Here is a 27,043-nt window from a genome sequence, read left to right as displayed (position 1 = left end):
ACTCCCAGGGAAGCACTAGCTTCTCCACCACCCTTTGCAAAGGCGCCACCCCAACTCTGGCAAACTGCAAGTACTAATGCTTTTCGTAAAACACTCTGAAGTCCTTCATCCCCCCCCCCTCCCGCCCCCGTCCCCCTCCCACACACACACCACTACCACCACACAGACTACTTTGGGTGATGAGAGCCTTCCTCTGATCTCCCGTGAGAACCGGCCTTTGGGAGGCACGGTCTTTATGACTTTTCTAAAGACATCACGTTGCTCTAATGATGAACGCGAGGACCAAGGGCAGAGGTGGGGGAATACTGGCTGGTGTTGGTAAAATTAGATCTTTTCAAGGGCGCTTGCTCAACCTCCCATTCCCATCCTGTGCCACCATGACATCCACACGCCACTGCATCCCACAGCCAAGGCGAAGACCGAGGGCCCGGGCGAGCGCTACGGCCGCCCTCCCCGACGCCAGCCTTTTAGATTAGAAGCCACCTCCGCCCCTCTGCCACCAGCAACCCAGTTAACAGCTGCCGCTGTATCCGGCGTCTTGGGCTCAGATTAATGTGGATCTTCCACGTAAACGATTTACGGATGAAGTAAAAGCTCTTTAGAGCAATACTTCCTTTCAAGTTCTTAAGATGCCTCTAAATCTTCTGGGAGTGAGTGGCTGGCGTGGGGGCGGGGTGGTCAGCGGGTGCTGGGGGGTGGGGTGGGGTGGGGAGGGGGGGGGGGATGGCCCAGCAGGGCGCTGGGAGTGGAGGGTTAACCACTTTGCGTTCTCACCAGGCTCCTCCGCAAGGCAATGCCAGTCCACCGTGGAGACGGTTACGTGTTCTGGGTTGTCGGGGCCTCGTCTCTCTTGGCATTTGTCTGAAATGGAACTGTCTGTCTGAACTAGGCCGGGGCGCGCCCTGCCCTGGGTGGGTGAGTAGGGAAGATGGGGGTAGGGAGGGGTGGGGGAGGAGAGTGTGTGTGTGTGTGGGGGGGGGGAGAACCTGGGGTGGAGTTAGTCCCTGCCCATTTTCATATTCATTAGGACTGGGAGGTTGCCGGAGGAGCCCAGCTGAGTTTCAAGATATAAAAGCAAACTTCGGATGCCCCTTCGGCAGCCGGGACGTATTAAGAGGCAGGGAGCTGGGCAGCTCCTGGAGTCTCGGGACTGGCTTCCCATTCCCTCCTCCCTGACCCTCCCTCCTCCCGCCCACTGGTCCCTCCTCCCTCCGCGCCCTCCAGCCTCCAGCGCCCGGAGAGCTCGGCGGCCGTACAGCCTTCCAGGATTATGGAGTTTCTGAGTGAGAAGTTTGCTCTGAAGAGCCCGCCAAGTAAAAACAGTGACTTTTACATGGGCACGGGAGGCGCCTTGGAGCACGTTATGGAGACGCTGGACAATGAGTCCTTTTACGGCAAAGCCTCGGCAGGCAAATGCGTGCAGGCCTTCGGGCCGCTGCCGCGAGCCGAGCATCACGTGCGCCTAGACAGGACCTCGCCCTGTCAGGACAGCAGCGGTAAGTCACCAGGACCCAGGCCGGGCTCCAGTCCCAACCCCATCCTTAGCCTTATTTCCGGACAGCCCCGACCCGGCTCTACCCTTAGCCCCCAGCCTCAGTTGTCCTTCCCCGAAGTGAGGTGCGGTGCGGGTCGGAGTGAAGAAGTGTGGGGACAGCGATCCAGACTGTAGGGGAGACCGAGGGAGGCAGCCTGGGCCCCCAGCGCTTTCTCCGGCTTTGGGGAACTCCTGCAACCGACCGGGGTCCAGAGCTAAATCTTGCGTGATGCTATTTTGCTCTCCCGGAGAATCCACAACTGGACAGCACCAGGACCCCAGTACAGGCTAAGAGGGCGCTAAATAGATCCTAATTGAGTCAAGATAGCGCGCCTTGGTGGTGAACCCTCCCCGCTGGGATGCCGGGGCTCACCGAAGAGAAATCCATCACTGGATGTAACAGTGATCAGGAAGCCCAAAATATTTCGAGTTCCTTTAGGTGTGTGTGTGTTGGGGTAGGGGGACAATAACAAAATTGTTTTTGTTGTCCAAGTCGTGACGATGTTTACATTGTAAAGACGGGGTGTTTGTGTTGTTCTATATTAGCTTGTGTGAATTTGTGATTTCTGCGGGTTTTATTTACTTGCTTATTGCGTTTGCAAGCGGCAAACACAAGTTCGTGTTAAACATCAAAATCACATTGGCTTTGTGCAAAGCATTCCCGATAAAATCCCTCACTTTCGGATTCTGCGTTGTCTACTTTTATCTCACTCCACATAAAAATGCCACCTAAAGAGGCTTTCGGAATGCTTCTGGACACAATCTTCAACTGTGAATGCCAGCGTATCTCCAAGTCAAAATGTTATCAAAACAAACCATCTATCTTTTTCTATCTCGTAGCCCAAGCACAAACCTATCATTTCACATCCCGACAGCTAAAGCAGGTTTATGATTCCAAGAGGACTTTTCCTTATCATAGTGTATACGCCACCCTTAAGCTGTAAGGAGCGGGCTGCGTTAAAATAACAAACGAATTAAGTGTGAAATATTTACAACAAGCCTCCGCCCCCTATTTTAATGGAAGTTCAAATATCTGGCAAGACGCTTACTCTTTCGCGAGCTCATTTGCTCGATATTGCGTACACAGATTTTAAATTCAACTCATGTTCTACTAATTTTATTCAGTGCGGAGGGTGACTTTTGACCTGCTCGGTTACATCAACAACAACAGCAACAAAAATGCACATGGTAGAGGAAACTATCATTTAAGTGGTTCAATCGTGTATTTGGAAAGCCTGGAACAGCTAATTTTTTACATGCAAGAAACTTTTGGCTTCCGGGCTGCATTTCGGCGGCCGCATCTGTGTTTTCGGCCTTCTCAGATGCATGCACGAAGTTATTTGAACTGACACGATTTTTCCAAAGGGTTCTGAAGTGGCCTGCGCTGAGGACTGCTAGATACACTCCACCGTGTCTTTAATTGTCGGGGAAAGGGGAGAGGGAAGTGGTGATTGATTCGGAGTGCTTCATTAACTTTTAAGCGATCATCTCACTGTTGGGGAGAATTTTAACGGAGACATATTGAATAGAATGAACACGGATGGTGGCCGGGCTACATTTGAGAAAAAGTCCGTCTTTCTCCAGACCTGGCCCCCAGCGTCTTTGCGGCTTCCCCTCCCCCACCCCTAATAGCCGCAGTTCCCGGTTTAACTCCCGTCTGCTAAGACAAAACCTTATTGTTCATCAGTCACAGCCCTCTTCATAGTTAATTTTACATCCCATCTTCCTTTGCATAAGACCAATGTGCAATTTAAATTATCCAGACAGTACAATTCAGTGCATTTGTAGCACACATGAAAGGGTTCTTCAAACTGTGATGGGGAATCCCACCCCCCCCAAACCCCAACCCCCACCCCCTTTTAAAGAAACAAATGGAAAAAAGTAGGCTCAGTCCGTTGGGAATTTAGTGTTCTGGTTGGACTGCCTTTGTTTTCCTTACAAGACCACCACAACAACACAAACCCCGAATCGCTCCTGCTTCCTTATGGTCACTGTAAGTTTTAACGATACAGTTAAGTTTCTTGCTACAGTGCAAGCTTGAACTCTGATCTCAAGAACATCATTGAGATAAAAACAAAACAAAAGACAAACAAAAAAACAAAACAAAAAAACCCCTCCTGACAGAATGCAAAACGCCGTTTTCCTTTATTTGTTTTTGTGATGTTCATTTCTGAGCGTTCCTAGAGAAAACAGAAAAACGTTCTGACCTATGCAGACACGAGTGAAGGGAAGTTTGAAGTATTCAAGGGATGCAAGACATTTTTAGTGTAAAGAAGTTCACTTCAGACTTATACCTTTCTATTAAAAAGCACTTTCAGAACTTGGTATGATTTTTAAAAAAAAAATGAGTTGATCGTTTTCTGAAGGAAGTTTAAATTCAGACACAAGCTCAAATGTGTGAACTGTAATGGTAATCATATCCCATTGAAATCTCTGCTCAGCATCAATCTGTGGAGGGTGGGAGATATATTTAACATTGGTAGATAGGTACAATTTAAACTTGAAATGGCACGTTTTTTGAAAACCAGAAGTAGTTTAGTTTTGTCTTTTGTACAAAATAAAAATATATGCTATATGAATTTTGTACATATTTCAAAAGTCATGGTTATTTAGTTTTTTTTTTTTTTTAGTCTGGAGCAAATTTTCACTTGGCTATTTTAATTTGACTATAAATCATATGTATAAACAGTACATTTGCCATTTAAAACAAATCTGTGGACTTGAGCAAATCATGAGTCCATGCACACATTAAAAAAAACAACAACCTGTTTTTTTAAGCCTGGTCAACAGTGAATTAATAATTATGCACTGCACATCACGCGATGATGGAATACTGGTAAACTAAATTATTAGCAGACCTATTTCCTGATGCTCTAAATGACTTCACATTAGCTATTCCGTCAAAGTATGCTTCACCATCCTGAGTCCTGCTCTTTCCCCCTCTGAGTGCAGTGAACTATGGGATCACCAAAGTGGAAGGACAGCCCCTTCACACTGAGCTCAACAACCTCAGGATGTCGCCTGTGAAAGGGATGCCAGAGAAGGGCGAACTGGATGAACTTGGGGACAAATGTGACAGCAATGTATCCAGCAGCAAAAAAAGGAGACACAGAACAACGTTCACCAGTTTGCAGCTCGAGGAACTAGAAAAGGTCTTCCAAAAAACCCATTACCCGGATGTATATGTCAGAGAGCAGCTTGCACTGAGAACAGAGCTCACCGAGGCCAGGGTCCAGGTAGGTTCTGAAAGGTGGCCTTTGAAGGAGGGATAATGTTAGAATTAAGCGAATACTGGAATGAATACTTGTGATTTGTCAAAAAGGAAGAAATGTTTTCAGCTATGAAATCTTACTTGCACCAAAGTGACTTGTGAGCAAATTGACCCATTAAAATTTCTTTTTACTTGTAATAATTTTGACCACTCACAAAGCTTAGGAAAAAGAGTGATTTCAGAAACTCAATAAGGAAGTCATTAAAAAGAACAGAGTGTGACAGTGTATCTTTGATTTTTAAGAAATAAATCTTAAAGGATGAAAAAACAAATTTCATAGTTACCTTTAGTTAATAAATAAATATATTTAATTTATCTCTTTGGTATATTTTCAGCTATTACAGTTTTAATTTTAGATTATATATGAATTATTTGCAAATTATTTATATACTAGCTCATAAAGGTATAGCTTTATTTAGGTTGCAATTACTATAATGGAAAAAATGAAATAATAATATGAATTATTAATAGCTATGTATACCATAAGATATTTTCCCTAATAAAATTTAAGAAACATAGAGTGGCTCATTTAGAATTCTCCAATCATTTTCAATACATATCATTTCATTTTACTTTTTAAGGTCTAGATAACAGTACAATTTTTTCAGAGTAATTATTAAACAATGCAATTTAAATAGTTTTTATGTACTTGATTGTATTTATAAACTGTTTAGTCAAATAACTAAACCAGAAGGTTCAGTGAATCTAATTTCTTATAAAAAAAAAAAAAGAAACAAAGAAAGAAAGAAAAGAATTATACTAGCTAAAATATTACCTGCTTTCTCAGCAATATTTCGTTATGGCAAGAGTTGATATTTTTAGATGACACTTTATTAGTTGTCAAGTAATAAGTACAAATTTGAAAGGCAGCAATAATTCAAAAGACTTTTTCTTTCTTTTTATATACTTTTTACCACATTATTGAATTCCCTCTCTCATAAATTACTGTAATAGAAAGATGAATAAATTTTGACTTTTTTTTCTTTTGTTAATGGAGTTAGTTTTGCTTGTATGGTCCATTTGTCATTACTGACCACATGTGGTGATTCGGGGATGAGAGGCAGCAGGTTATGCTTTACATTACGAAGCAAATGGTAACTCTATCATAGATCAGCAAAAGAATACATAGGAAGTTTGTACTAATGAAGAACGTTAGAACTGCCTAGTATTAACACCAGCCCTGCATGTGTTTTTCGTCCCGTGACCGTTATTTAAATTAGTTATACTTGTTACCATAGAAAAATATGTTTACACGCAGACTGATCAGCTGTTCACTGCGTGTTTCTCTTTCAGCCCAGATTCCTATCTGTTGGAGGACATGCAGAGAGAGCCAACCTGACCTGCATTAACTCAGGTTGTTCTCTTTCATGCGTTTTTTACAGCAGTGTGGAAATCGATACCCATTTTAAAGAGACCGTCACAGAGTAGGGGGAGAAGACAGAAAGCATTTATGACAGGCAGTGTATTCTTTGAGCATCTCTATGCTGAGTACAGGAAAATGCTGTTTAAAGACTTTCTGTGATTTCAGAAAACTCTTCAAAGTGTAATATTAAATGTGCAACATACATGTAGGTCTTGAACTGAATATTGATAGGCAGTAAAAGTTGTGATGGTGTAAAACAAACAAAATTAGAATTTAGTATTTAAAAAGTATACACAAATTTCGAGTGATATTTAGTGGAAAGGTTTTTGCAGTTTATATTTATTAATACTTGATTTCCAATTTCTTTCTAATCCATTTAGAATGTCCATATGGTTATGCAAAGAAGATTGACCGATTCCTGAACGCCCCCTAGATGGTGTTTACTCAAAACTATCAAAGCTTTCATTTAAAATATAATCTTCTGTTTCTCTTTGTTAAATACCACAATATTAGAACTTTAAAAATTCCAAGACTCAGGAATGAGAATTAAGGGTCCCTCTCAGGGACACATTTGTTTGGATGAGCATTTCTAAGATACAATTAGAGAGCTCATGAAAGGCAGTTTAATAACCTAGGAGAAGCAGACTGACTCACAGGCATTTGTGGCATCTGGTTCCATCTGCCTCACTTATTTTACTATCTATAAGTGTTTTTGATTGGATATAATGAGTACAGTTATGTGTTTTCAAATCACAGTTATAATTTCAGATGATTACACCTCACCTATCAGCCTTATGATGCCCAACAGAATATGTCACCTTGTTTTCCTATTTCTAAGTAATCAAGGTATTACTGATGCCAGCTGTTTTAGATAAAATATCAATGTTTAACTTTTATAAGATCATTTAAGTATAACTTCATCTCAGCAGAGTCTTCAGTTTAGGACACATTTTCAAGATAGCTTGTCGATAGACAAAGATGATGACTAGGTTATGAATAGGCTGGAGGAAAGAAAAGTATGAGATATTGTCTCTCAGGCTCACTAAATCTACTTAGAGGATAATGACCCACAACAGCAAGAATGATCATATGTACAAAGTGCTTTTTTTCTTCACAAATGAAAACACAGACACCTGGACATAAAGGAATTTGCCTAAAATCCTGTTCTTTCTGTTAAGTGATGTTACCTCATGGACATACCATGCCTCATATCAGAGTACAAGAGAAAGTCAAACATGTGGGGCCAGTTGTGACGTAAAGACATTCCTTTGCTGTTACTTTTTACTGACTTGATTTTCCTTTCTAGCATGAAAATTTTAATGTCAAATTTGCTTTGTGTAATGTTCTTCAGCTAAAATTGTACTCTTAAAAAAATACCACTAGGTTTGGTTTCAAAATCGAAGGGCCAAGTGGAGAAAGAGGGAAAGATATGGCCAAATACAGCAAGCTAAAACCCATTTTGCTGCCGCCTATGACATCTCAGTTTTACCAAGGACTGACAGCTACCCACAGGTATGGTCAACAACACCAAGTGCTTTTCAAGGGCTTGATTCAGAGGGTGACCTTAGGGTGACCTGGATCAAGATCGAAATTTTAACCTCCAGAAAACTTACTCCATGTTTAACAAATTTTTAATTTACTAAATGATATTTGTTTATTTTTTTTTATTATTTTCTTTCACAGTGATTCACTGAAAAAATATTCCATGGTCTGTACCTTTTGGGTTTGTTATATATTTAAAAATATAAGAAAAAGCAGCATTTAATATGTCTTAATTTTACCATGCATTTTAATTATTCAAACTATTTTTCATCATTAGATTTAAAAAATGTGTTGCCTGGCATAAAATCTCTGTGGCCACAATTTTGTGCAATGTACCAAGTGCTACTGTTAAATGTAACCTTTTAGTTCTCAACTCCTTTTAAAAACCTCATTCTTTTACCAACCTGTTTTTATCAGATTTGATGTCGCTTGTTGTTTCGAGAGCACGTTCAATACTTTATAATCTATAGACATATTTTTAAAAAGTAATTATACATAAGATTTTTTTTTATAATGGGAGCTCTCTAATCACATCTCAAAAAGCATTCATATTTCCTTTCCTCTTTTTTTTCTCTTTTTGATCAGTAATGTTTTCTTCTTTTTCACACTTTGTGATATGTGTGCATGTGTTTTCTCATCTTAATGTCATCATATTCTACCTTAATATAGAATAATGATGTTCTGCACTGCTTTGTTGTAGGTTGATAAGGGACGTGGGGATTGTCTGGAGCAAGGAGCAAGCTGTGTGTTGTTGTGTACCTTGTTTCTTGTTGATACATACTTTGTGAGGCACTGCAATGGAGACACATATGAAATGTATTCTGGATAAATACTTTGGTACTTCAGGAAAGAGATCATTTTAGCTCCAAATGTGAGAATAACCAATTCTGCTCAACTGTAGATTCTCACCCTCCATGTGAATTCAGCCCTCTGATGTAGTTCTTCCCTAGTATTCTTTTGTCTTGAAAATTCCTTTAAAAGAGGTTTTGGGAACCTCTCTCTTGCATATAGTTTTTTTTTTTTTTAAATTTATTGTGTTGTTTTCTGTATTTAAAAAAGAGCTTCAGAGAGTAACAAGTTCAGCTCTCTCACTGTAAAATTTAGGAAAAAGTCATTATGTTAAGGAATTGGCCCATGAACACATCAGTGATTTCTTACAGGGCAGACATGAGCAAATGCTATGATTCAGTCTTTCTCCTGCAGGTTTCAAGAGGCCAGAATTATGAAATGATTTGAATCATTGCCACATTCTTCCATTAGTATATTCTGTGTCCTTTCAAACTTATCTGAAATCAGTTACCATACTACCTTGTTAGAAGCATGGCTATCTTGTACTTATGGTCACAGAACTAGTGAAATTTCATTAAGCTCATATTGTTTTGGGTGACAGTTAAATTTTTAACAAAATGTTATGAAGATGCTTTCCCTGTGGATTGTAAGCTCCATGGGAAGAGACACCACCATTCCAAATAGTTTTTTTTTTAAATCACTTCAGGACCCTTATATGTCCAGGCCAAGTCCTAAACAGGTAGCATAGGAACTTATTTAACCAAAATAACAGTTATCTATGATGGGTATGTATACATTTTCTCCATTTTGCTCATAGGGAAAATGAGGCACAGAAATAGGAGTTATACATTTACTTTCACTTGTGATAAAACTCCAATTTGACCAGAGTCAGGTTTGGCTTAGTTGCACAAGATATTTCTGGAAACATACAAATAAAACATTTAAATATTTCATTAAAATTTCAAACATGAATACTATATTCATATCACTTCACCCCTAACTCCCCCTCCAATTCCCCCAAGTTACTCATTTACTCTCAAATTCTTCTTTAGTAATTATTGTTGCATTTATTCACACACACACAAACACACACACACACACACACACACACACACACACACACACACACACACACAGCCTGCTGAGACCATTAAAGTGGTTTAAAGCTGATCTTATCTCATACAACAGACTGTCATTCTAGGTGAATACATTTAAGTCTTTGAATTACCAGCAACACAATTCTAAAAAGCCATGAGTTCCATTGTTAGAATCTGCAGTTTACTTCAGGGAGGCAGGGAATGTACCCCAAGCCAGTGAAATAACAAATGACTCTGACAGTGTATAATTTACATCATTTTGAAACTACTAACTTCAGATTTAGAAGAGAAAGATACCAGCTGCTGAACTATTGTCAAGTAGAATTTAAACAACTGTAAACTTTCTACACAATTTTTGACTGAAATTCTTACTTTTGAATACTGCTGCTTGCCTTCTTCCCTTTTCCTTTGAACACTATTTATATTTTCTATTTGTGTTCCTGGCTAATGGTTACTTTGTTATTGGCTCATCTTTCTTATTTGCTGTTTCATAAAACATTTGACCTAGGGTCTGGCACCAATTAAAACCTTTGGGATGGCCTGAAGCACTGGCTAACCACCTCTTTTGCTAGCATTATTGTGCCATTGCCTTACTGTACCTTACAGCTTTGGACATCAGTTAACACAACATGGAAGCCTCTTAGCTAAAACAGGAAGAGGACAAAGTATGTCTAGGTAGACGCTGGATAGTTGCTTTGTTCACTTCCACAAATCATGGGAATTTTATTCTTCACCTCCTGGAAACTTCCATGTCATATAAATAAATTGGTTATACTAAATTGTGGGAATAGAGAAGAATTGTGTTGAATTTATTTTGACAGTGAAACTGATAAACGCCTATAAAATGAGCATTGTAACAACCTCTCATACTATTCTATGTTACTGGTAAATCATTTAACTTTTTTTGAGGGGGGAGTCAGGAATTCTTGAATCAAGCATATGTCACAGTAAATGCTGGCAAAAGCCAGGGGAGAATGCTCCTTCAACATGAAGGCAGACTTATTTTAGATTCTTTGAAAAAAAGTTATGTCAAGATTAGGTCTCCCAAGCTTCAGCCTAAGGGAAATGTTTTCTATCATGCAGCTTGAAAATAGAAACACATAACAGGAGAAATAGGCACTGAAATAGAATCCAACAACTTAGTGCAATAAGACATTGAATTTGGTACTGTTACTAATTACAGGAGAAAAAAAAACTAAACTATAAAAAAAAAAGCTGAAAACTGGAAACTGTTGGAGGCAGGGCAGAAATAAAGAATTAACAATTTGGCAGGGAAGCAAAAGCATACACAGGAACACAGGAAAAACAGAAAGCGTTTGAGATATAGTCTTTTGAAGTATGGGAAATCACTACCTAGAAGAGATGTCTACATAGGACATAATTGACTCTTGTAACATGCTTTAAAAACTTTGTTTCCAACCGGTTTTTATTACTTTGTAGTAACAATACCACTTTAGAAATACCAGTAAAAACGGACCACTCAGGTGCTATTTTAACCCTGCATCGTTCCGATTGTCATAGACTCATTTGGGTCTATATCATCTGAGGTCAGGCATCAAGGCCTACTTCAGCAATCTTCTCTTTTAAATTCATCCAATCATGAAGTAGTCAATTTTGTCACTAAAATGTGACTTCCTTTTTGCAAAACAAAATATGCTTTCATCTTAAAGTTTATAGAGGAATGATGTAAAAATATTTTTAAAGTGTTGAATCCTTTTAGACTGTGATAAGAACTTTTAAAAAATTCTGCTTATCTTTTGTTGCAAATGAACAAGATGGGCTGTGTGATGTCTAGAATCACATATATTAGGGTAACATATATTTTTTGTGTTCTGAAAACAGTTTAAACTAAGCATGGTGCTTATAGCTATAATCCCAGCTTGTAGCAGCATATGGAAGCAAAATGAGTAAGAGTTCAAGGCTATCTTTAGCTGTGAGTTTGAGGTCAGCCTGGATTACAAGAAACCCTGTTCCAACCAACCAATTAACCAACCAACCAACCAACCAACCAACCACATACATTAAAGCCACGCATTCTGCCCACACATCTAACCCAACCTTCAGGAGGGAGAGATCATAGGATCTCTGTGAGTTCAAGGCTGGAGAGCTGGTTTGGTGAGAGCCTGAGTTTGATTTTCAAGCACGCAAATCAGAGAACACACAGCTGCCAGTGGTTTGGGCACCTGTACTCACATGTACATGCCTACACAGAGGGGTACATACAGAGTTAAAAAGAAAACAAAGGCATAAATACATACATACATATACCTTGCTTTTGCCATTTGACAATATTGTGATCAACCTAAATTATCTAATGCTCAGGACATGATTGTTTTAATAACAGTCTCATTATTTGTGTGTATTCTGTTTCTCTATGAGAATTCCCTTCCCCACTCACACAATATTTCCTCCTTTACCTACTTAAATCCTCCCTCTATTAGACCCTTCTTAGAGACAGTGACGTATGTGGTAGGGATTCAAGGTTTCCCTACTGCTTGCCATGTAGTCTTTTAAAAATACACTTGAGTCACCTCTGTATCACTGTAATAGCAAACAAATTATTAATTGGTCAATAGATGTAAATGCAAGTATTCATTTGATTCACTTTAACATGTTTTCAATATGAAAGTAAAAATAATGATCAGTGAAGCAGATGGCTTCTGCAGTCTCTATCAGAAGCAGCACTGGTGTGTTTAAGCAATTAACCTTTTCCTGCTTCCCCTCTTTAATAGACTAGAGAGATCTTCGGACTCCATCTCATCATAATGACCCCCCCCACAATATTTTTTACATTTTATCAACATACACATGTTAGTTGCTGGCTTAGGAATGGAAGATATGTGAATAGTTAAGTCAAAGTCCTCTGCTCTATAGGTAAATTACAAGCTAGGTGATGTTTATACTAAGTCATACACTCATTTCTGCACAGAAACTAGGCCCAACTAACTAGAGACTTAACTGGTTTTAGCCCTGGATTTAAAAAGCAAGAATCTATCAACATTCAATGCTCATTTATTTATAATTAACAAATTATAATAATAATTTTGAAGGAGCTGTTTTCTGTTGAGGGTTAAATATTTTCTGTCAACCTTTGACCCTACAAGGATTGATATCTCCATGCTGTTCGGCTTCATTTGGGTCACAGAACATTTACTTTATTAGGTATCTGTTATGTAGCTAGATGCTTTTGAGTAATTCCTTGGCTTCCTTTTGAGTCTTTAATCTGTACAGTTAGAAGTATTTCTGAGGCTAGTGCAGGCAATGTTGGTACCAGGACTGGTGACTGTTCTTCCTTTATCTTGAGGGTTATATTGATTTCTGAATAATAATGATAATAATAATAATAACAACAACAGAAAAGCCCTTACTTACTTGCTTTCTTTGGCATGGAATCCTGGGGTGTGAGGAGATCTTAGGGTTAACATAATGGTTTGCATTCAAACCCTGACTTTGCCGCTTAATCACTTTCAGACTTTTGGCAAATGAATTAACTTCTAGGAACATTTCTCCTCACTTAGAGTAGGAGGAAGAAAGTTCACAGGGCATCTGTGAGTGTAGAACAAAACTGTTTATGCAAAGTCCCTCGGACTGTGTCTTGCACGCACGAACTCTCAATAAATGGCAGTGTTCCTTATAGTCACTAGCTGTCAATTTTTATTTTCTAAGTACCTACCTGCCCTCTTAAAACTGTAGTATTTAATCTCATCCAATCAGAGTAAAATCACCTTTTAAGGACTTAGGGGAAAAACACATTGACTTAACTATACTTTCCAGATTAAATGAGGACAACCAAACCGAGTAACTTTAGAAATTTGGATACATGTGATTTTAAATCACCGAAATAGTTTTCTCATGGAGAAAATATTTCACACGAAAGTTTGAGCTAAAGGTGTGAAGTCACTATTTGTCTTATTTTTAAAAACTAAAATATGAATGAGGTTTTATATAATATGTGGTGAGAGAACTATCACTAAGTCCATTTTACCAAATACATATAGAATCTCATTTTATCACTTATTTTATTCATATCCAGAGTTTTTAAAGTAAATGAACCATTATCTCCTAAAATAATTAATCACAAAGTTGTGTTTGGTATAGAGGATAATGAATGTTCTTAATCTGTGACGTAACTATGGGACAGTCAGTCATAAAAGGATACAGCAACCAAAGATACAGAAACCATACCATCATTAGGCCAACAAATTGTATTGATAGTACAGAACTTTTACTAACTGTAATATTTAAAAATCAGAAAAATACAGGATAGTCTATATTATTCAAATAAGCATAGTTTTATAATGGGTAAAGCTACTATTTTAATTTGATGTATAAATATATAAGCTTTCATAAATGTATGTGAGGAATATTTCATATATGTATATATGTGCTAAAAATAAGTTATGAGTTTCATTAAAAATTTTATCAATATCCACTGCCTCAAGGTGCAGCTAGTTGTACAGTTATTATTTAAAAGTTTTTCCTGTAAGTGAAACATAAAATTTTTAACTTAAAAATTTATTTAATTATGTTAAAACATTAAAAATTTGAAGTTATAAAGAATAACACTCAAAGAAGTAATTCACACTACTTAGATTGTGAAAATTCACATTTATTTATTTTTTCCAATGTCAAATCATAATTGAAGATGACTTTATGGCTTTTCTTCACTGCTTAGAATAAGTTATAATAAAGGACTTAGATAATTTTTTTCAGCACTTTTTTATGTCTTAAGAAAAAATACAGCTAAGTAGTTTACAACAATATATGAGCACAGCATGATAAGAAATATTAGCATACATATACACACAAATATGTAGACATTTGTATACACACACATACACATATTATACAAATGAACAGAGAACAGTCATATAAGAAATAAAGCTTAGCCAGTCTACTAGGACAGATGTGTGGGTTAAAACCTGCATTTTACCTTCATTTCTGTGAGAATTTTGTTTTGCTTGTGACTTACAGTTTTTCCTATATCTAATTTAATCAGTGTGTCTCCTTTTGACATGGTGTCTCATTACTCTGCCCTGGCTGATCTAATGTTATATTTAATTCCTCGTGTTTTTATAGGTTTTTAAAAATAAAAAAATCATAGTTTTAAATAAAATTGTATAAAAATTCAAATTAATTAATAAAAAGTCACAAAGTAGAATCCTATCTTTGTCTTTGATATAGGTAAAAAGCATGTGGTTAAGCACAACAACAATTAAAGAAATAGAGCAATGAATTGAAAGAAATCAAGGGCTACTACATAGAAAGTGTTGGAGGATGGAAAGGGAATAAAGAAAAATGATGTATTTTTTTAATCTAAGAAATATTTAAAAATAATAAAATAAAACAAAAGTCAAATCAAAAAATAAATAAAATTGCCAGGTGGCTCATGCCTTTAATAGCAGCACTCATGATGCAAAGGCAGATGGATCTCTGTGAATTGGAGGCCAGCTTGAGTCTACATAGGAAAACTCCAGGACAGCCAAGGCTGAATAGTTGGACCCTGTCTTAAAAAACAAAACAATAAAAAGAATAAAACCGATAAACGTGTGCAGTAGAAGTTAATATATGGCTCTAGAGTGGAGTAGATAAGATTAAAAACATTCTGTAAAACTCAAGGCATTTACATATTTGTTCATATTATAGATTTTGTATGTACAAAATAAACTTTATGAACAAATGATCATTTTAGCTTTTCCCCGTAGTTGTGAATTTAATAAAATAATTGTTAATAAAAATAAATTAAGTACTGTGGGATAAGGATGACTCATGTGCACATTGAAATCCATGAAGAAACAGTCAAAGAAATGTCTGGAAAATGAACTATATGAACACAGTTGCTTCATAAGAATAAAATATGGAAGATTAAATAATACTATCTACTACTTTCCTTCACTTGACATCATTTGGAGATGGGGAGATTTCCCATAAATAAACCTTTTAACTGAAAAGGTAACTACCACAATTCCTGTAAAATTAAGAATGTGTTCAACATTATAGGCAAAGAAGGAAATGTTATGTCTTTGATTCAGAGAATTTATTAGAATAATAATTTAAACACATTTATGCGATGCTACTTTGAAAATTTCTAGACATTCAATTTCTTATGTTTCAGTGACATGACAGTTTGTTTGGCAGCTTTTTCCTATACTGTCAGTATTATACTGTTACATATAATAGTGATTTTAAAATGGAAATAACACACTTAATTCTTCCAAACCCCCGCCTTCATTTCCACGATGGAATTTTATTTAAAATGAAAAATGAGAAACTATTTTAATAGAGGATCTGCTAATGAATATGTAATTTATGTGACATCAAGTATATCACAATGTAAATTCATTTAAAATATCCTTGTATTTGATGCATCATTTTCAATATTTCAAAATTAAAATTAGAGCCAGTAAGTAGGAACTGAAGCTGTGCCCTCATTTCTATCTGAATTGGTCTTTTCATTGCCCAATTAACTCAGGTTGGACCCTTTCAGCCACTGGAAGCAAAGACATTCTTTAGAAATATTGTCCTTTTTCTTGCCACTGATTTATCTATATAGTGACCAGAAAAACTAATGAATAATAAAGCCAGTCAATAGTTACTGAGAATATGATTATTAGTATCTTGTGAGTTCAACTTTACAGTAGGAGAAATGCTAGCAAAGCAGGCAATAGCTTCTAGAACATTAAACTACATTTGTAGTAATGAATAATTTTATTCTGAAGACGTCATATAAAAATCTGTCAAATTATAAAAATCTGTCAAACCTCAGTTATAATGTGATAATAAATGTTCACAGTAAGAACAGAAAATGTATAGAACAATCAATAAATGTAAATAGTTGTCCAAGGGGAATCAGGTTTTGGATTTTAGTGAAAAGAAAACATTGCTCTAACATCACTAAAAGTACTTCTCGTGAGTTCCCACTCTACTTATTTTCAAACAGTGTTTAATTTAACTCCTACAAGGAATGTGCACATATGTGATATAAGGGTAATGTGAATGTGTATAAGGGGTGTGTGTGTGTGTGTGTGTGTGTGTGTGTGTGTGTGTGTGTATGAATGCTACAAATATTGGTGACAGGAGGTAGGAAAATGGTCTCTTTGATGATGTGAGGCAAGGTAAATGCAATTTATTTTAGAAGAAAAACATTATTAATTAATTGCTTTAAAATTACTTCAAAATGGAAAGAAATGTATTACACATGTTCATGTTGTCAATACAGAAACCTAGCACTTCTAAATGGTCTACATTAGCACAGAGAGGCTAAAATGCTATCATGAAACTATTTTATATCAAGCTTTTTTGCTAAGATAAGGACAAAGGCAGAATTTGTCTTTAAAAGCTATAAAAAATCTATTAAAAGTTACAAGGAAATCTACACTGTAAATATGCACCATGTTTAAGATACTAAAATGTGATGCGCTTTAAAGCTTGGTTGCAAAGAATGAATCTCTGTGGAGATGGAGCGTCAAAGATAAAGGAACTATATAATTGCATAGGGTGATTTATCATGCGATATCAAATCACTATCTATATGCATCCAGAGTGAAGCTATCTATAAAGCAGGCACGCCACCACCCCAATCCCCCTGTGTGTGCATGTGCACACACACACACACACACACACACACACACGCACACATACACACATACACACACACACACACACACACACACACACACACACACACACCTCTATCTCTCTAATTCCGATGCTTTCAATGTCTTGAAGAAAAAATGAATGTAGTTTAGTTTGTGCTTACAAAGACTCAAACAAGACGTCTTTCTCCATAATTCCAAATACATGAGATAAGTAAGTGTTAGGTTTCCCATTTGATTAGTGAAACACGAAGCACAGTGCACTATCTATCTGGAAGGGGAGCTTCCAGTCGTGCTAATAAGAGGCTTTGAACACATCCCCAGAGCGAGCCTCTAAAAAAAATGTCTCGAATGTCACGAAGCACATTAAAACATGGAATGTTTTTAGAATCTATGTTCCAAACAAAAATAAAATGTACAGGCATCCTTTTCCTGTATTGCGTAGAAAATACACACATGGGAATTTTGTGATTGTGCAGCATGTGAGTATTAGGTACTTTAGAGATCCCCAAACAGTTTGGCACAAGGTATTGCACTGTTGTCTCTGACATATTCCAAAAAGAAACTTGCCCCATTTAAAAGTAAAATTACTGTAGCGCTTTTTTTTTTTTTTTTTTTTTTTTTTTTTAGTAGAGCAGAAGGATGGAATCTTTCTTAGGCTTGCCATTCACAAGAAGCAATGCACAATTTTAGATTACACAATTTGTAGATTCCAGTAGAGACTTTAAGGGAATTGACATAGTCACAGGTGGTCTGGATTCCAGCAAATTCAGCTGCTTTATCATGGATTGCCTTCAAGCATTAACCAATTAAAAATAGGTGATTTCCAGCAAAGATGGCAGTTGCAAGTCTCCTCGGCTAGATCATACCTGTTCCATAATAAAGCCGTTGTAGATGCGCCATGACAGTTGGAGTGAAGGTGATTGAGAATTCAGACATATCTACAGGAACATGATCAACGGACAGTCTTGAATCATGACATTTGAGAAGTGGTTGAGAGGATGAGAGATTAAATCCTGGAGAGAAAAAAAAAAAAAAAGACATGGGAACGTTGCCATAGTTGCCTAACAACAGCTGAAGCTTTTCATAAGTAAGAGAAATAACGCTTAGTCAGTGTCCTTTTATGGAATATAAGTAGAAGAATGAAATTCTTACAAAGTAGTAGACCTTGTGGTCGAAGGAAATGAATAAAGTTAAAGCTGTTGAGAGGGGAATTGCGTTTGGAAGTTGCACTCCAGTAGTGCCTCCTAATTTCAGTGATTTTTTAAAAAGAGCAATGTGTATTGTATAACTACTATCACTTTAATATAGATCCCATGTTTGATACTACATACGTAATGAGCAAGTATCTTTTAAATGGATCTGTGATGGAAAACAAGCTTTGATATCTGAAACCCTGTATGTAGATATAGACAGTAAAGTAGAAGAATCTAAATATGATTTTTGTTGTGATTGCACTCGTGGTGATTTAGATCTCTAACCATAAATATATATTAACTATGTTAATCCAAGCAGTTCCTAAATTTTTATCATACCCGCAGAAACTGATCTGTGTAAATCTCACATTCTTAGGAACCTTTCTTTCATTCAATACATTTTTGAAGGGTTTATTATTTATTTTTATAGGCCAAGATAAGTAAAATAATTAAGATCAGTCATCATTGGATTTGCTATCGTAGAACACAAAGTTGGAAGTATGCACAAATTAATAAGCAATTATAAAAATAGTCACATTATTTTAGTGTCTTTAGATTCTTTGGATCAGATTTGGCCTTACTGGTTATTCAGTCTGGGTAAAAGTCTCAGGTCTCTATTTTTGTTTTGTTTTTGACTTACCTCTAAAAAGGACAGACAGTAAAACACCCGTGTACCTGTGTTAAAATAAAAGTATTTGTAGTTTATGCCACACATGGTAATTAACTAATGTCCCTTAGCTATCAAGTGCTAGATACTAGCCATCCTCATCAAATCTATAAACACCCAGAGGGGATAGATTAGAGAAAGTAAAGTCACATTTTTGTGATATAATTTGCTCCTCAAGTTCTTCTATGGAAACCTATTAGACCCCCGAAGTTATATTTTTAACATGAAGGACATATTTGGGAGTAAAAAGGGACAGAGAAACAGCATAGAGAAATAATGTATTATGAAAAGTTTCTGAGAGTTTATTATGCAGGGGAGGAAATTGAAAATTCTTTAAAAAGCTTGTATATCCAAACTAAAGTGTTGCTATAAGTAATCTACTTTATTAATTTGATCTGCTCTGAAAATATACCTTACAAGTTAGCAACTTTTTCTATCACAAATAACACATTGACATGCTTGATCAGCTTCAGATAAGTTAATGATAAAATAAAATCATTTACCCTTTAATTTTTCATTAAAATAAATTCCAGATTTTTTTTTACATTTACAAGTAGATTAATGTTAATTCTTTTCAGAATAAATGTTTTCTTGATTTAAGTTTGTAGATTGCTTCTTTGTCTTTACCCACTTCTGTTTACTATGTCATGATGTTGGAAACGTATTTCTATATGTGTGGAATATAGTATATGAGAATAATAAATTTCAGGGACGTTATAAACTAAGAAACATTTTAATTAGGAGAGGCGAGTAAATGTTCCCTATCACCATCCATTTTCAAATAAGCAAACACGTTTAAATTCCTTTCCGAAAGCCTTTTCAGTCATGTGACTGTGGGTTTTGCAATGTTTCGATGTTTGAGTGTTGAGAAAAGCATCCAGATTAGAAGAGCTAGTTAGATGGAGTAATGACATTAACAGCCCTCTGGTTGGTTTGAGATACATAGCCCAGTCATCATTTTGGCTGATGTAAAATGTGTATAGAGGATTAAGCCAACAGTAAAACAACACAGTCCATGGTGACTTAAATATTAATCAAATATTCGAATAATTATATACATCTATATGCAGGTACCTGTCAACTCTGTATATATACATATATATATATATATATATATATATATATATGTATATATATTTACATAAAGACACAAGTTTAAAACAGATTTTTAAATAGTTATATAAGAAACTCATTTTTGTACAACACAGAAGTATTTTGTTAATCAGTAAATATTCTTATGAGATACACTGTGGAAGTGTTAAAATCATTTGTATACATTTTCTTCCATGTTTTGGAAACAAATGTACCATCTTGTTTTGAGTCTCAGAGTAACTTCTGTATTGGTGTGTGCTAGGTTTATGAATACGTTTTTTCTATTATTTCTATCAGGCTGTCATAGAGTGCTATTCAACTTGGGTTTTGTAAGAATACATCTGAGGCTATATGCAGAAGCCTGGAATATGCAAATTACATGACATCCATATGTGTCAAAGATCATTGATGATTCCATTTTTTATCATGACTTAAAAAAAAATAGAAGAAAGCCAGATATGGTGACAATACATAGTGGTGCCATGTTTAGTTTAAATGTGTTGTGAATAGGTTGTTAGGAGCAACAGACCTGGAGTGATGCACGTTCCTGTAATCCCAGACAGGAGGACTGGGAACTCACCTGGGCTAGGGCTATACATGGCAAGTTCTAGGCATATCTATATTACACAGCCAGTCTCTGTGTAGTATTTTCGGGAAGCAAAACAAAAGAGCATAAGCAAAAAAAAAAAAAAAAAAAAAAAAAAAAGGTGCATTGCTATACCACGTAACAGTCTTTTCTCTTCCTTTCCCCATCTCCACTTTTTGTGATTTTTCTATGTGTCTCGCAGTACTTTCTATGGTCTGTTATATTTTTGTTGTTTAATTACCTTGCCTAGTATGATTCAGATACTTTTCATTTAAAATTCTCATTTTTAAATATTCAACTTAGTGCTCCGTTTATCTGCTACTAACTTTGAAATATTTGTGGGTGATGGTTTTATTTTATTTTTTATTTTTAGATATTTAATAATACGAATGTAGAATTTGTTGGACACAAGTTGTACCTCTTTTTTGCAGATGTTGTGTTTGGAGTGCTCTAATTATACTCACATGACATCCTAACATTTGCAGTTTTCACCTGTACCTTATTTGGTAATGGTTAGTGTTTTATAATTTTAAGCTTGTTTTACATGTTACATGTCTGTTTTGAAGTCCCCATGTCATATATAAATAGTAGAATCAATGTTTCAAATATATGTACTTCAGGTTTACAGAGGAATTTATTGGAGGAGAGATATAAGACACAAGAAGCAATGAAAGTGAAAATACTTTCTGAATGAATACAACTAAAAAATATCACTTTAGACAAAACTGCACAAAAGTTAGCCATGGTTTCCAACAAAAACGGCTGTGCTAAGAGTCCAGCTTCAGAACCGGAAAAAACACAGCTGTATCACTGTGTTGAGAAAGACGAATATTATCTTTAAATTTAAGACCAAGTTTTAAGTTCCGTCCCTAAACCATGATCAGGGAATAGAAGCCATGATTCATGACTAAATATCTCATTTGCATCTTAAAATCATCACTATCACAAGAATATCAAGAAATTTTTGTTTTCTGAGAGTATTTTCTATGGTTTAGTATATGAGCTTTGATGACCTATTATAGTAAACAAACTAAGAATTTTTCAATGATTTTTTTCCCACTCATTGTTTTGTATACATGTTTTGAATGAAATTACAGATCTCCTAATAGGGTCAAATACTGAATAACTGACCCAACTTTGTAAACCTAAGGAAAGTAAGAGTGTAACAGTGAGAATGTGTGAATGTAATATTTGCTGTTTTATATATTCCAGATCCAGAATAATTTGTGGGCAGGAAATGCAAGTGGTGGTTCTGTGGTTACATCATGCATGTTACCACGTGATGCGTCCTCCTGCATGACACCTTATTCTCATTCGCCTCGGACAGACTCCAGTTACACGGGGTTTTCAAACCACCAGAATCAGTTCAGCCATGTGCCCCTCAACAATTTTTTCACTGACTCTCTTCTCACTGGGGCTAGCAACGGACATGCATTTGAAACAAAGCCAGAGTTTGAAAGGAGGTCTTCCAGTATCGCCGTTCTGAGAATGAAGGCCAAGGAGCACACCGCCAATATTTCATGGGCCATGTAACATACAGTACTCTTTTATTTTTCTTTTCATAGCAAAGTAAAACATTCTTATTTCTCATATTTAAAGGATACCACAATAAGCTGCTGTGTGTGGAAGGGCTAAAGGTCAAGATATACAGCGAAACCAGCTTACATGAATAGTTGTTATTATTTAACGTTAAAAATCTAAGAATGGACCCCTGAAAGGACTAAATAGGTTTACCATGCACCAGCCTCCACAAACTCTGTTTTAGTAGTAAGTTTTTCCCCTATTGTACAAGTCAATGAAATATGGTCATGCAACTTCTTAAAGGAATAAATGTATTAAACAAATCCTTCTGTGATAGATTGATTTATGCTAGTTGTGGATAACAAGAAATCTCTTGTAAAATGATACCTGATAAACGAGGAAACACCCTGGGGAAAAAAGGCAATACTGAACCAGGGAGCTTTGAGAGCTAACTCCATTTCCCCTTCTTTGGCTCCAAGACACAACGATCGTATACTCTGTTGCTCAGAATTTATCTTCAAGTCTCAAGATTTTTTTTTTAAACCTTTCAATGTTTTAGTGAATTTCTACTCAGTGGGGTGGGGGGATGCTTTCTGAATGGATCAGTATTTGCATGAAATATCTGGGCACAGTTTCTTGTAACCATGTGGTAGAAGGTGACAAGTGAAATATTCTGGTGTGATTTAAAGTCCAGTCAACTGGACAGGCTTTATAAATGCAACTTTCAGGTGAAGAGGCCAGCATGAAGACTGAGGCTTAGTGGTTAAAATCAAGAAACGTTAGCCAATGTGCTGTTGCTTTTGTGCTAACATCATGTTGATTGCATCGCATACTCAGATATCTAGCAAATTCAGGAAAACTTTACAATCAAAGGAGCAACAGCTTGGAATTTGTTTGTTTTGTGGGTATGTGCATGCTCAAATGCTTGCCTGCCTGGTTCTTGGTGCTCTGTGCCTTAAGCATTTTTGCTACTGTGTTTCACATGGAGCATTAAGATGTCAGGAGGCTCTCCAAAATTTCTAGTTTAAAAAAAAAAAAAAAAAAAGGAAGAAGAAAAATACATTGCATCTGGAAAATTGCTCACTTCTTTGATTTACTTCTCCTCCCTTTCCCCTGTCACATTCCAAGCTCTTTCATATGAGTGAAATGTCAGCCCCCTTGAAAGATTCTTAAGTTCATAAAGGCAGAGTCAATTAATTGAAGGGAAGATGACTTCCATGGCTCAGATCAGAGCAACATCTACTCTTTGTACTCTGTTAGGATCTTCGTGTGGTTGCTGTGGACTTCAGCAATCTTCTGCAAAGGCCTAATTTGGGTAAAGAATAGGAATACATGGATTTTTTTAAAAATTAAATTTGATGAAAAGTGCTTTTATCCGCGAAGTGTCTTTTGTTGGTGGGAAAATATTTACAGCAATTAGGCAGCTTTTGTAATAAAAGCTTAAATCAGGCATATGATGGAGATGAGTGATGTCCTAAACAAACATTCCTTGACTTCCTCATGACTCCATTCTTTATTGCTTTTGTGCCTTCTCTCTTTTTAGTTTTGCTCCCAAGAAAAACTTGTTCAACTTTGGCCCTGAGAATTATGCTCAAAATCAGGGGCTCTGTTGAAGGATTGCTAGAAACAGCTGTGAAACATCTTTCATACTTCAGAAGAAAGTGACTTACTTTAATATTCGTGTGGCTCATTTGAATTTGTGAACTAAAATTTAAAGCTAGAAACTAAAAAAATTTGTTGTTAAGAGTTTCATAAATTAGATAGTGATCATTTCATTTTCTTCTTTCATAATTTAGAATTTAGAGCTTCTTGGCTAACATCTATATACATATATACATAACATTTTGCTTTTCATATATGTATAGATCATGTATTTGACTATATATCATATATACACACATATACCACATACACACACACACACACACACACACACACACACACACACAAAAAAAAAAAAAAAAAGCAAAAGGCGTGAAGTATGAGTTTCCCACCAATCATTCATTTTACTTTTTAAAGTTTTTTTCATAATATTATATTGAGTAACTGGATTGAAATTTTGGGAGCTCCATTTTTTTTAAAATTCAAAATACCTTTATAATTGATGTTTTGTATCTGGTACGCTACATAAATTTAATAGTAACTGCTCACAGATACAGGATCTGAAGTACTATTTGGCATAAGGAAGTATATAGTAGAATGATGGTTTCTGCCCTTAATAAATTCAGAGTCTTCCTAGACAAATGCCTAATGCATATGACATCTACTAAGATGCACATTGTATGAGAGGATTAAGACACATGCTTCATCTAGTGCTAATAACCTGGCACACTTCCCGTTTGGCAAAAATTTTCTTATATATTTTAGTTGCCACACTATACAGAAGTGAATTTTGGAAGTAATAGGTGAGGAAAAAGCCAAATACAAAGCATGTAAGAAACAAAATACCTTCCCTGGATTTTTTCCCTCCCTGCCTCTCTCCCTCCCTCCCCCCTTCCTTCCTTCCTTTGTTTCTTCTTTCGGATCTGAAATTCAAGCTTCATTTATTAGACTTGATATTATGTAGGTAAATGTTGAGCTTATGTACTTAAAAGGTGAAAAAGGGAGATTTGAGATCATTATTGACAGTGTGGGTGATTGTTTCAGTTCATCAAGTGTTTTTATTTCTTGGATATTGGTTCCTGCCATGTAAATCTTTACTTCTACATATATTTTTCCCCTCATGAGTGACTTAAAAGATATTTCTTCCATTCTTTTTCCTTCACAGTGCAGTGGGGCTTTAACACCATGACAAGAAATGTATTTCTAGGGAGCTTATATAAGCGTCATAGTCTTAAGTATGAAATAAAATGAAATTTCAGAAAAACGTTCTGTGGATTTTGAAAACATCTCATTTATCACGAATGTGAACCAGCACGTTCTTTTATATAATGACTTAAGAGAGTGGAAAAATAAAGCTCCTGCCATCTTTGCCTTTAGTTTCAACAACATATGTCAAGAGAAGAATAGAGTAGCCTAGCCCATGTAATGTCAAGGAAACTTGAAATTGGGTATATAAATTACATGGATTCATTCTTTTCATTGTTTTGTCTGCTTCTTATCCTTTTGACTTAGAGTGGGAGGGCATTGCATCTGGTGCATGGTTTACAAAGATGGTTTCCTTTCCTGTCTTCACATTCTCAAGTCTGCAGATACTGGGTCCTTGTCTTGACCCATATGGCACAGATAACACTTGGACCCTGTGTTCATGTGTTGCTGCTTTATGCGTCTGTGTGTGGATGCTGCAGATTTCATGTACTGGCACTTACATAATGCCTCCAAGAAAGTGAGTGAAAAGCTAAATTATATTGTGTACATAAACTGCTTAGATTTTCAATTTTCTAAATTTATCAATGACCCTGACATTTGTCTCTCAACCTTTAATTTAAGTAGCATTTTATATGATAAATAATTTTGTTGTGTACAGCTTTATTAAAAATAACTATCCCTTATGTCCCTTAATAATTCAGTAGAAAGATGGGAATGATCTTAATTTATTAATTACCAGTTAATCTGTATTCTCATTTTTCTGATTAAAATAGGAAATAGACATTCATTACTTAAAATGTAACTTTTCTTTAATCCATTTCTAGTTTGAGAAAATAGACATTAAAACCATGTGTTTTATTTTCTTATAGCTATTCAACGTTTACATGGAATAATCTAACCAATTTGCAACAGAATCAGTTTAATAAAATTGAGTATTAAATAATCTTTTTGTTCTTAGTCTCTAAGTTCTTTATATATATTCTATAAAAAGCAGGTGGTAGCCTCCCTAAAGATGGTAAAGACAGAACTGGAACACTGTGCAGTAGAGCCCCGTTTATGTAACTAAAATTAAAAAACAAACTGATTAAATGTGATATTTTCAGGGTATAGTGAGTACAAAAATAGAATTTATTTATAGTTTTAAAATTTTACAATTTGTGTGTGTGTGTGTGTGTGTGTGTGTGTGTGTGTGTGTGTGATATTTGTGAACATGTGTGGAAGTCATGCTACAACTTTTTGGAATTTTATTTTTCTTCCCACTATGGATTGAACTGAGGTCACCAGGCTCATGTGACAATCTCATTGGCCCCACAAAATTAAGAAAAGTTGGTAATAAGTCACCTTTGAAATTAAACACATTGCCATTATTCATCCTGGAAATATGTTGTAAAAAATGGTTAGCAAAATCGAAAATAAGACCTTACTAATTCCTTGGTTATACTGAGAAAATAATAGAGGATTGAAGAAAGCTTTCTTAAGCACCTCAGCCTTGAAACAATATCTTAAACAATATCAATAACATAAGTAAAAAAGAGCAGTTATAGTATTTACCTAACCATTTAAAATCTTTAATTTTCTTTTTTCCATTGTACAATTTTGGTTTCTTTGTCAAAAAAGTCAGAGTCTTCAATTCAATTCCATTGATCCACATGTCTGTTGTTATGCCAATACCACATTGTTTTTTTTATTATTGTGGCTCTATAATAGAGCTTGAAGTCAGGGATGGTGATGCCTCCGGAAGTTCCTTTATTGTATAGGATTGTTTTGACTAACCACAGAGATAGCTGACCTGAGCTAGTGGGAGCTCATGGACTCTGAACTGACAGCTGGGGAACCTGCATGGAACCTAACTAGGCCCTTTGAGTGAGGGTGACAGTTGTGTGGCTTGATCTGTTTGTGGGGCCCCTGGCAGTGGGACCAGGAGTTATCCCATGTGCATGAACTGACTTTTTTGGAGCCCGTTCCCTGTGGTGCGATACCTT

The 27,043-nt window shown here is 36.2% G+C and overlaps 1 protein-coding gene across 1 annotated transcript; it reads left to right on the top strand.

Annotated features, from left to right (window-relative positions):
• Positions 1-1,098: 1,098 nt before the first annotated feature.
• On the top strand, positions 1,099-23,618 carry Alx1 (ALX homeobox 1). Its single transcript, XM_036169477.1, has 4 exons — positions 1,099-1,496; positions 4,487-4,770; positions 7,552-7,680; positions 21,945-23,618. Exons 1-4 carry the CDS (start codon positions 1,271-1,273, stop codon positions 22,263-22,265), a joined length of 960 nt encoding a protein of 319 aa, XP_036025370.1. The 5' UTR covers positions 1,099-1,270; the 3' UTR covers positions 22,266-23,618.
• The last annotated feature ends 3,425 nt before the right edge of the window (positions 23,619-27,043 follow it).

Source organism: Onychomys torridus, chromosome 20, assembly GCF_903995425.1.
Source record: "Onychomys torridus chromosome 20, mOncTor1.1, whole genome shotgun sequence".
NCBI lineage: Eukaryota > Metazoa > Chordata > Mammalia > Rodentia > Cricetidae > Onychomys > Onychomys torridus.
This window is presented reverse-complemented; position numbering and strand designations above follow the sequence as displayed.

Bases quoted from the DNA above. Each gene is read 5' to 3' on its own strand.
- Alx1 (XM_036169477.1), top strand. From the start codon at position 1,271: ATGGAGTTTCTGAGTGAGAAGTTTGCTCTGAAGAGCCCGCCAAGTAAA. The intron at 1,497-4,486 runs GTAAGTCACCAG...CTCTGAGTGCAG, and splicing joins GCCCTGTCAGGACAGCAGCG to TGAACTATGGGATCACCAAA. The intron at 4,771-7,551 runs GTAGGTTCTGAA...AAATACCACTAG, and splicing joins TCACCGAGGCCAGGGTCCAG to GTTTGGTTTCAAAATCGAAG.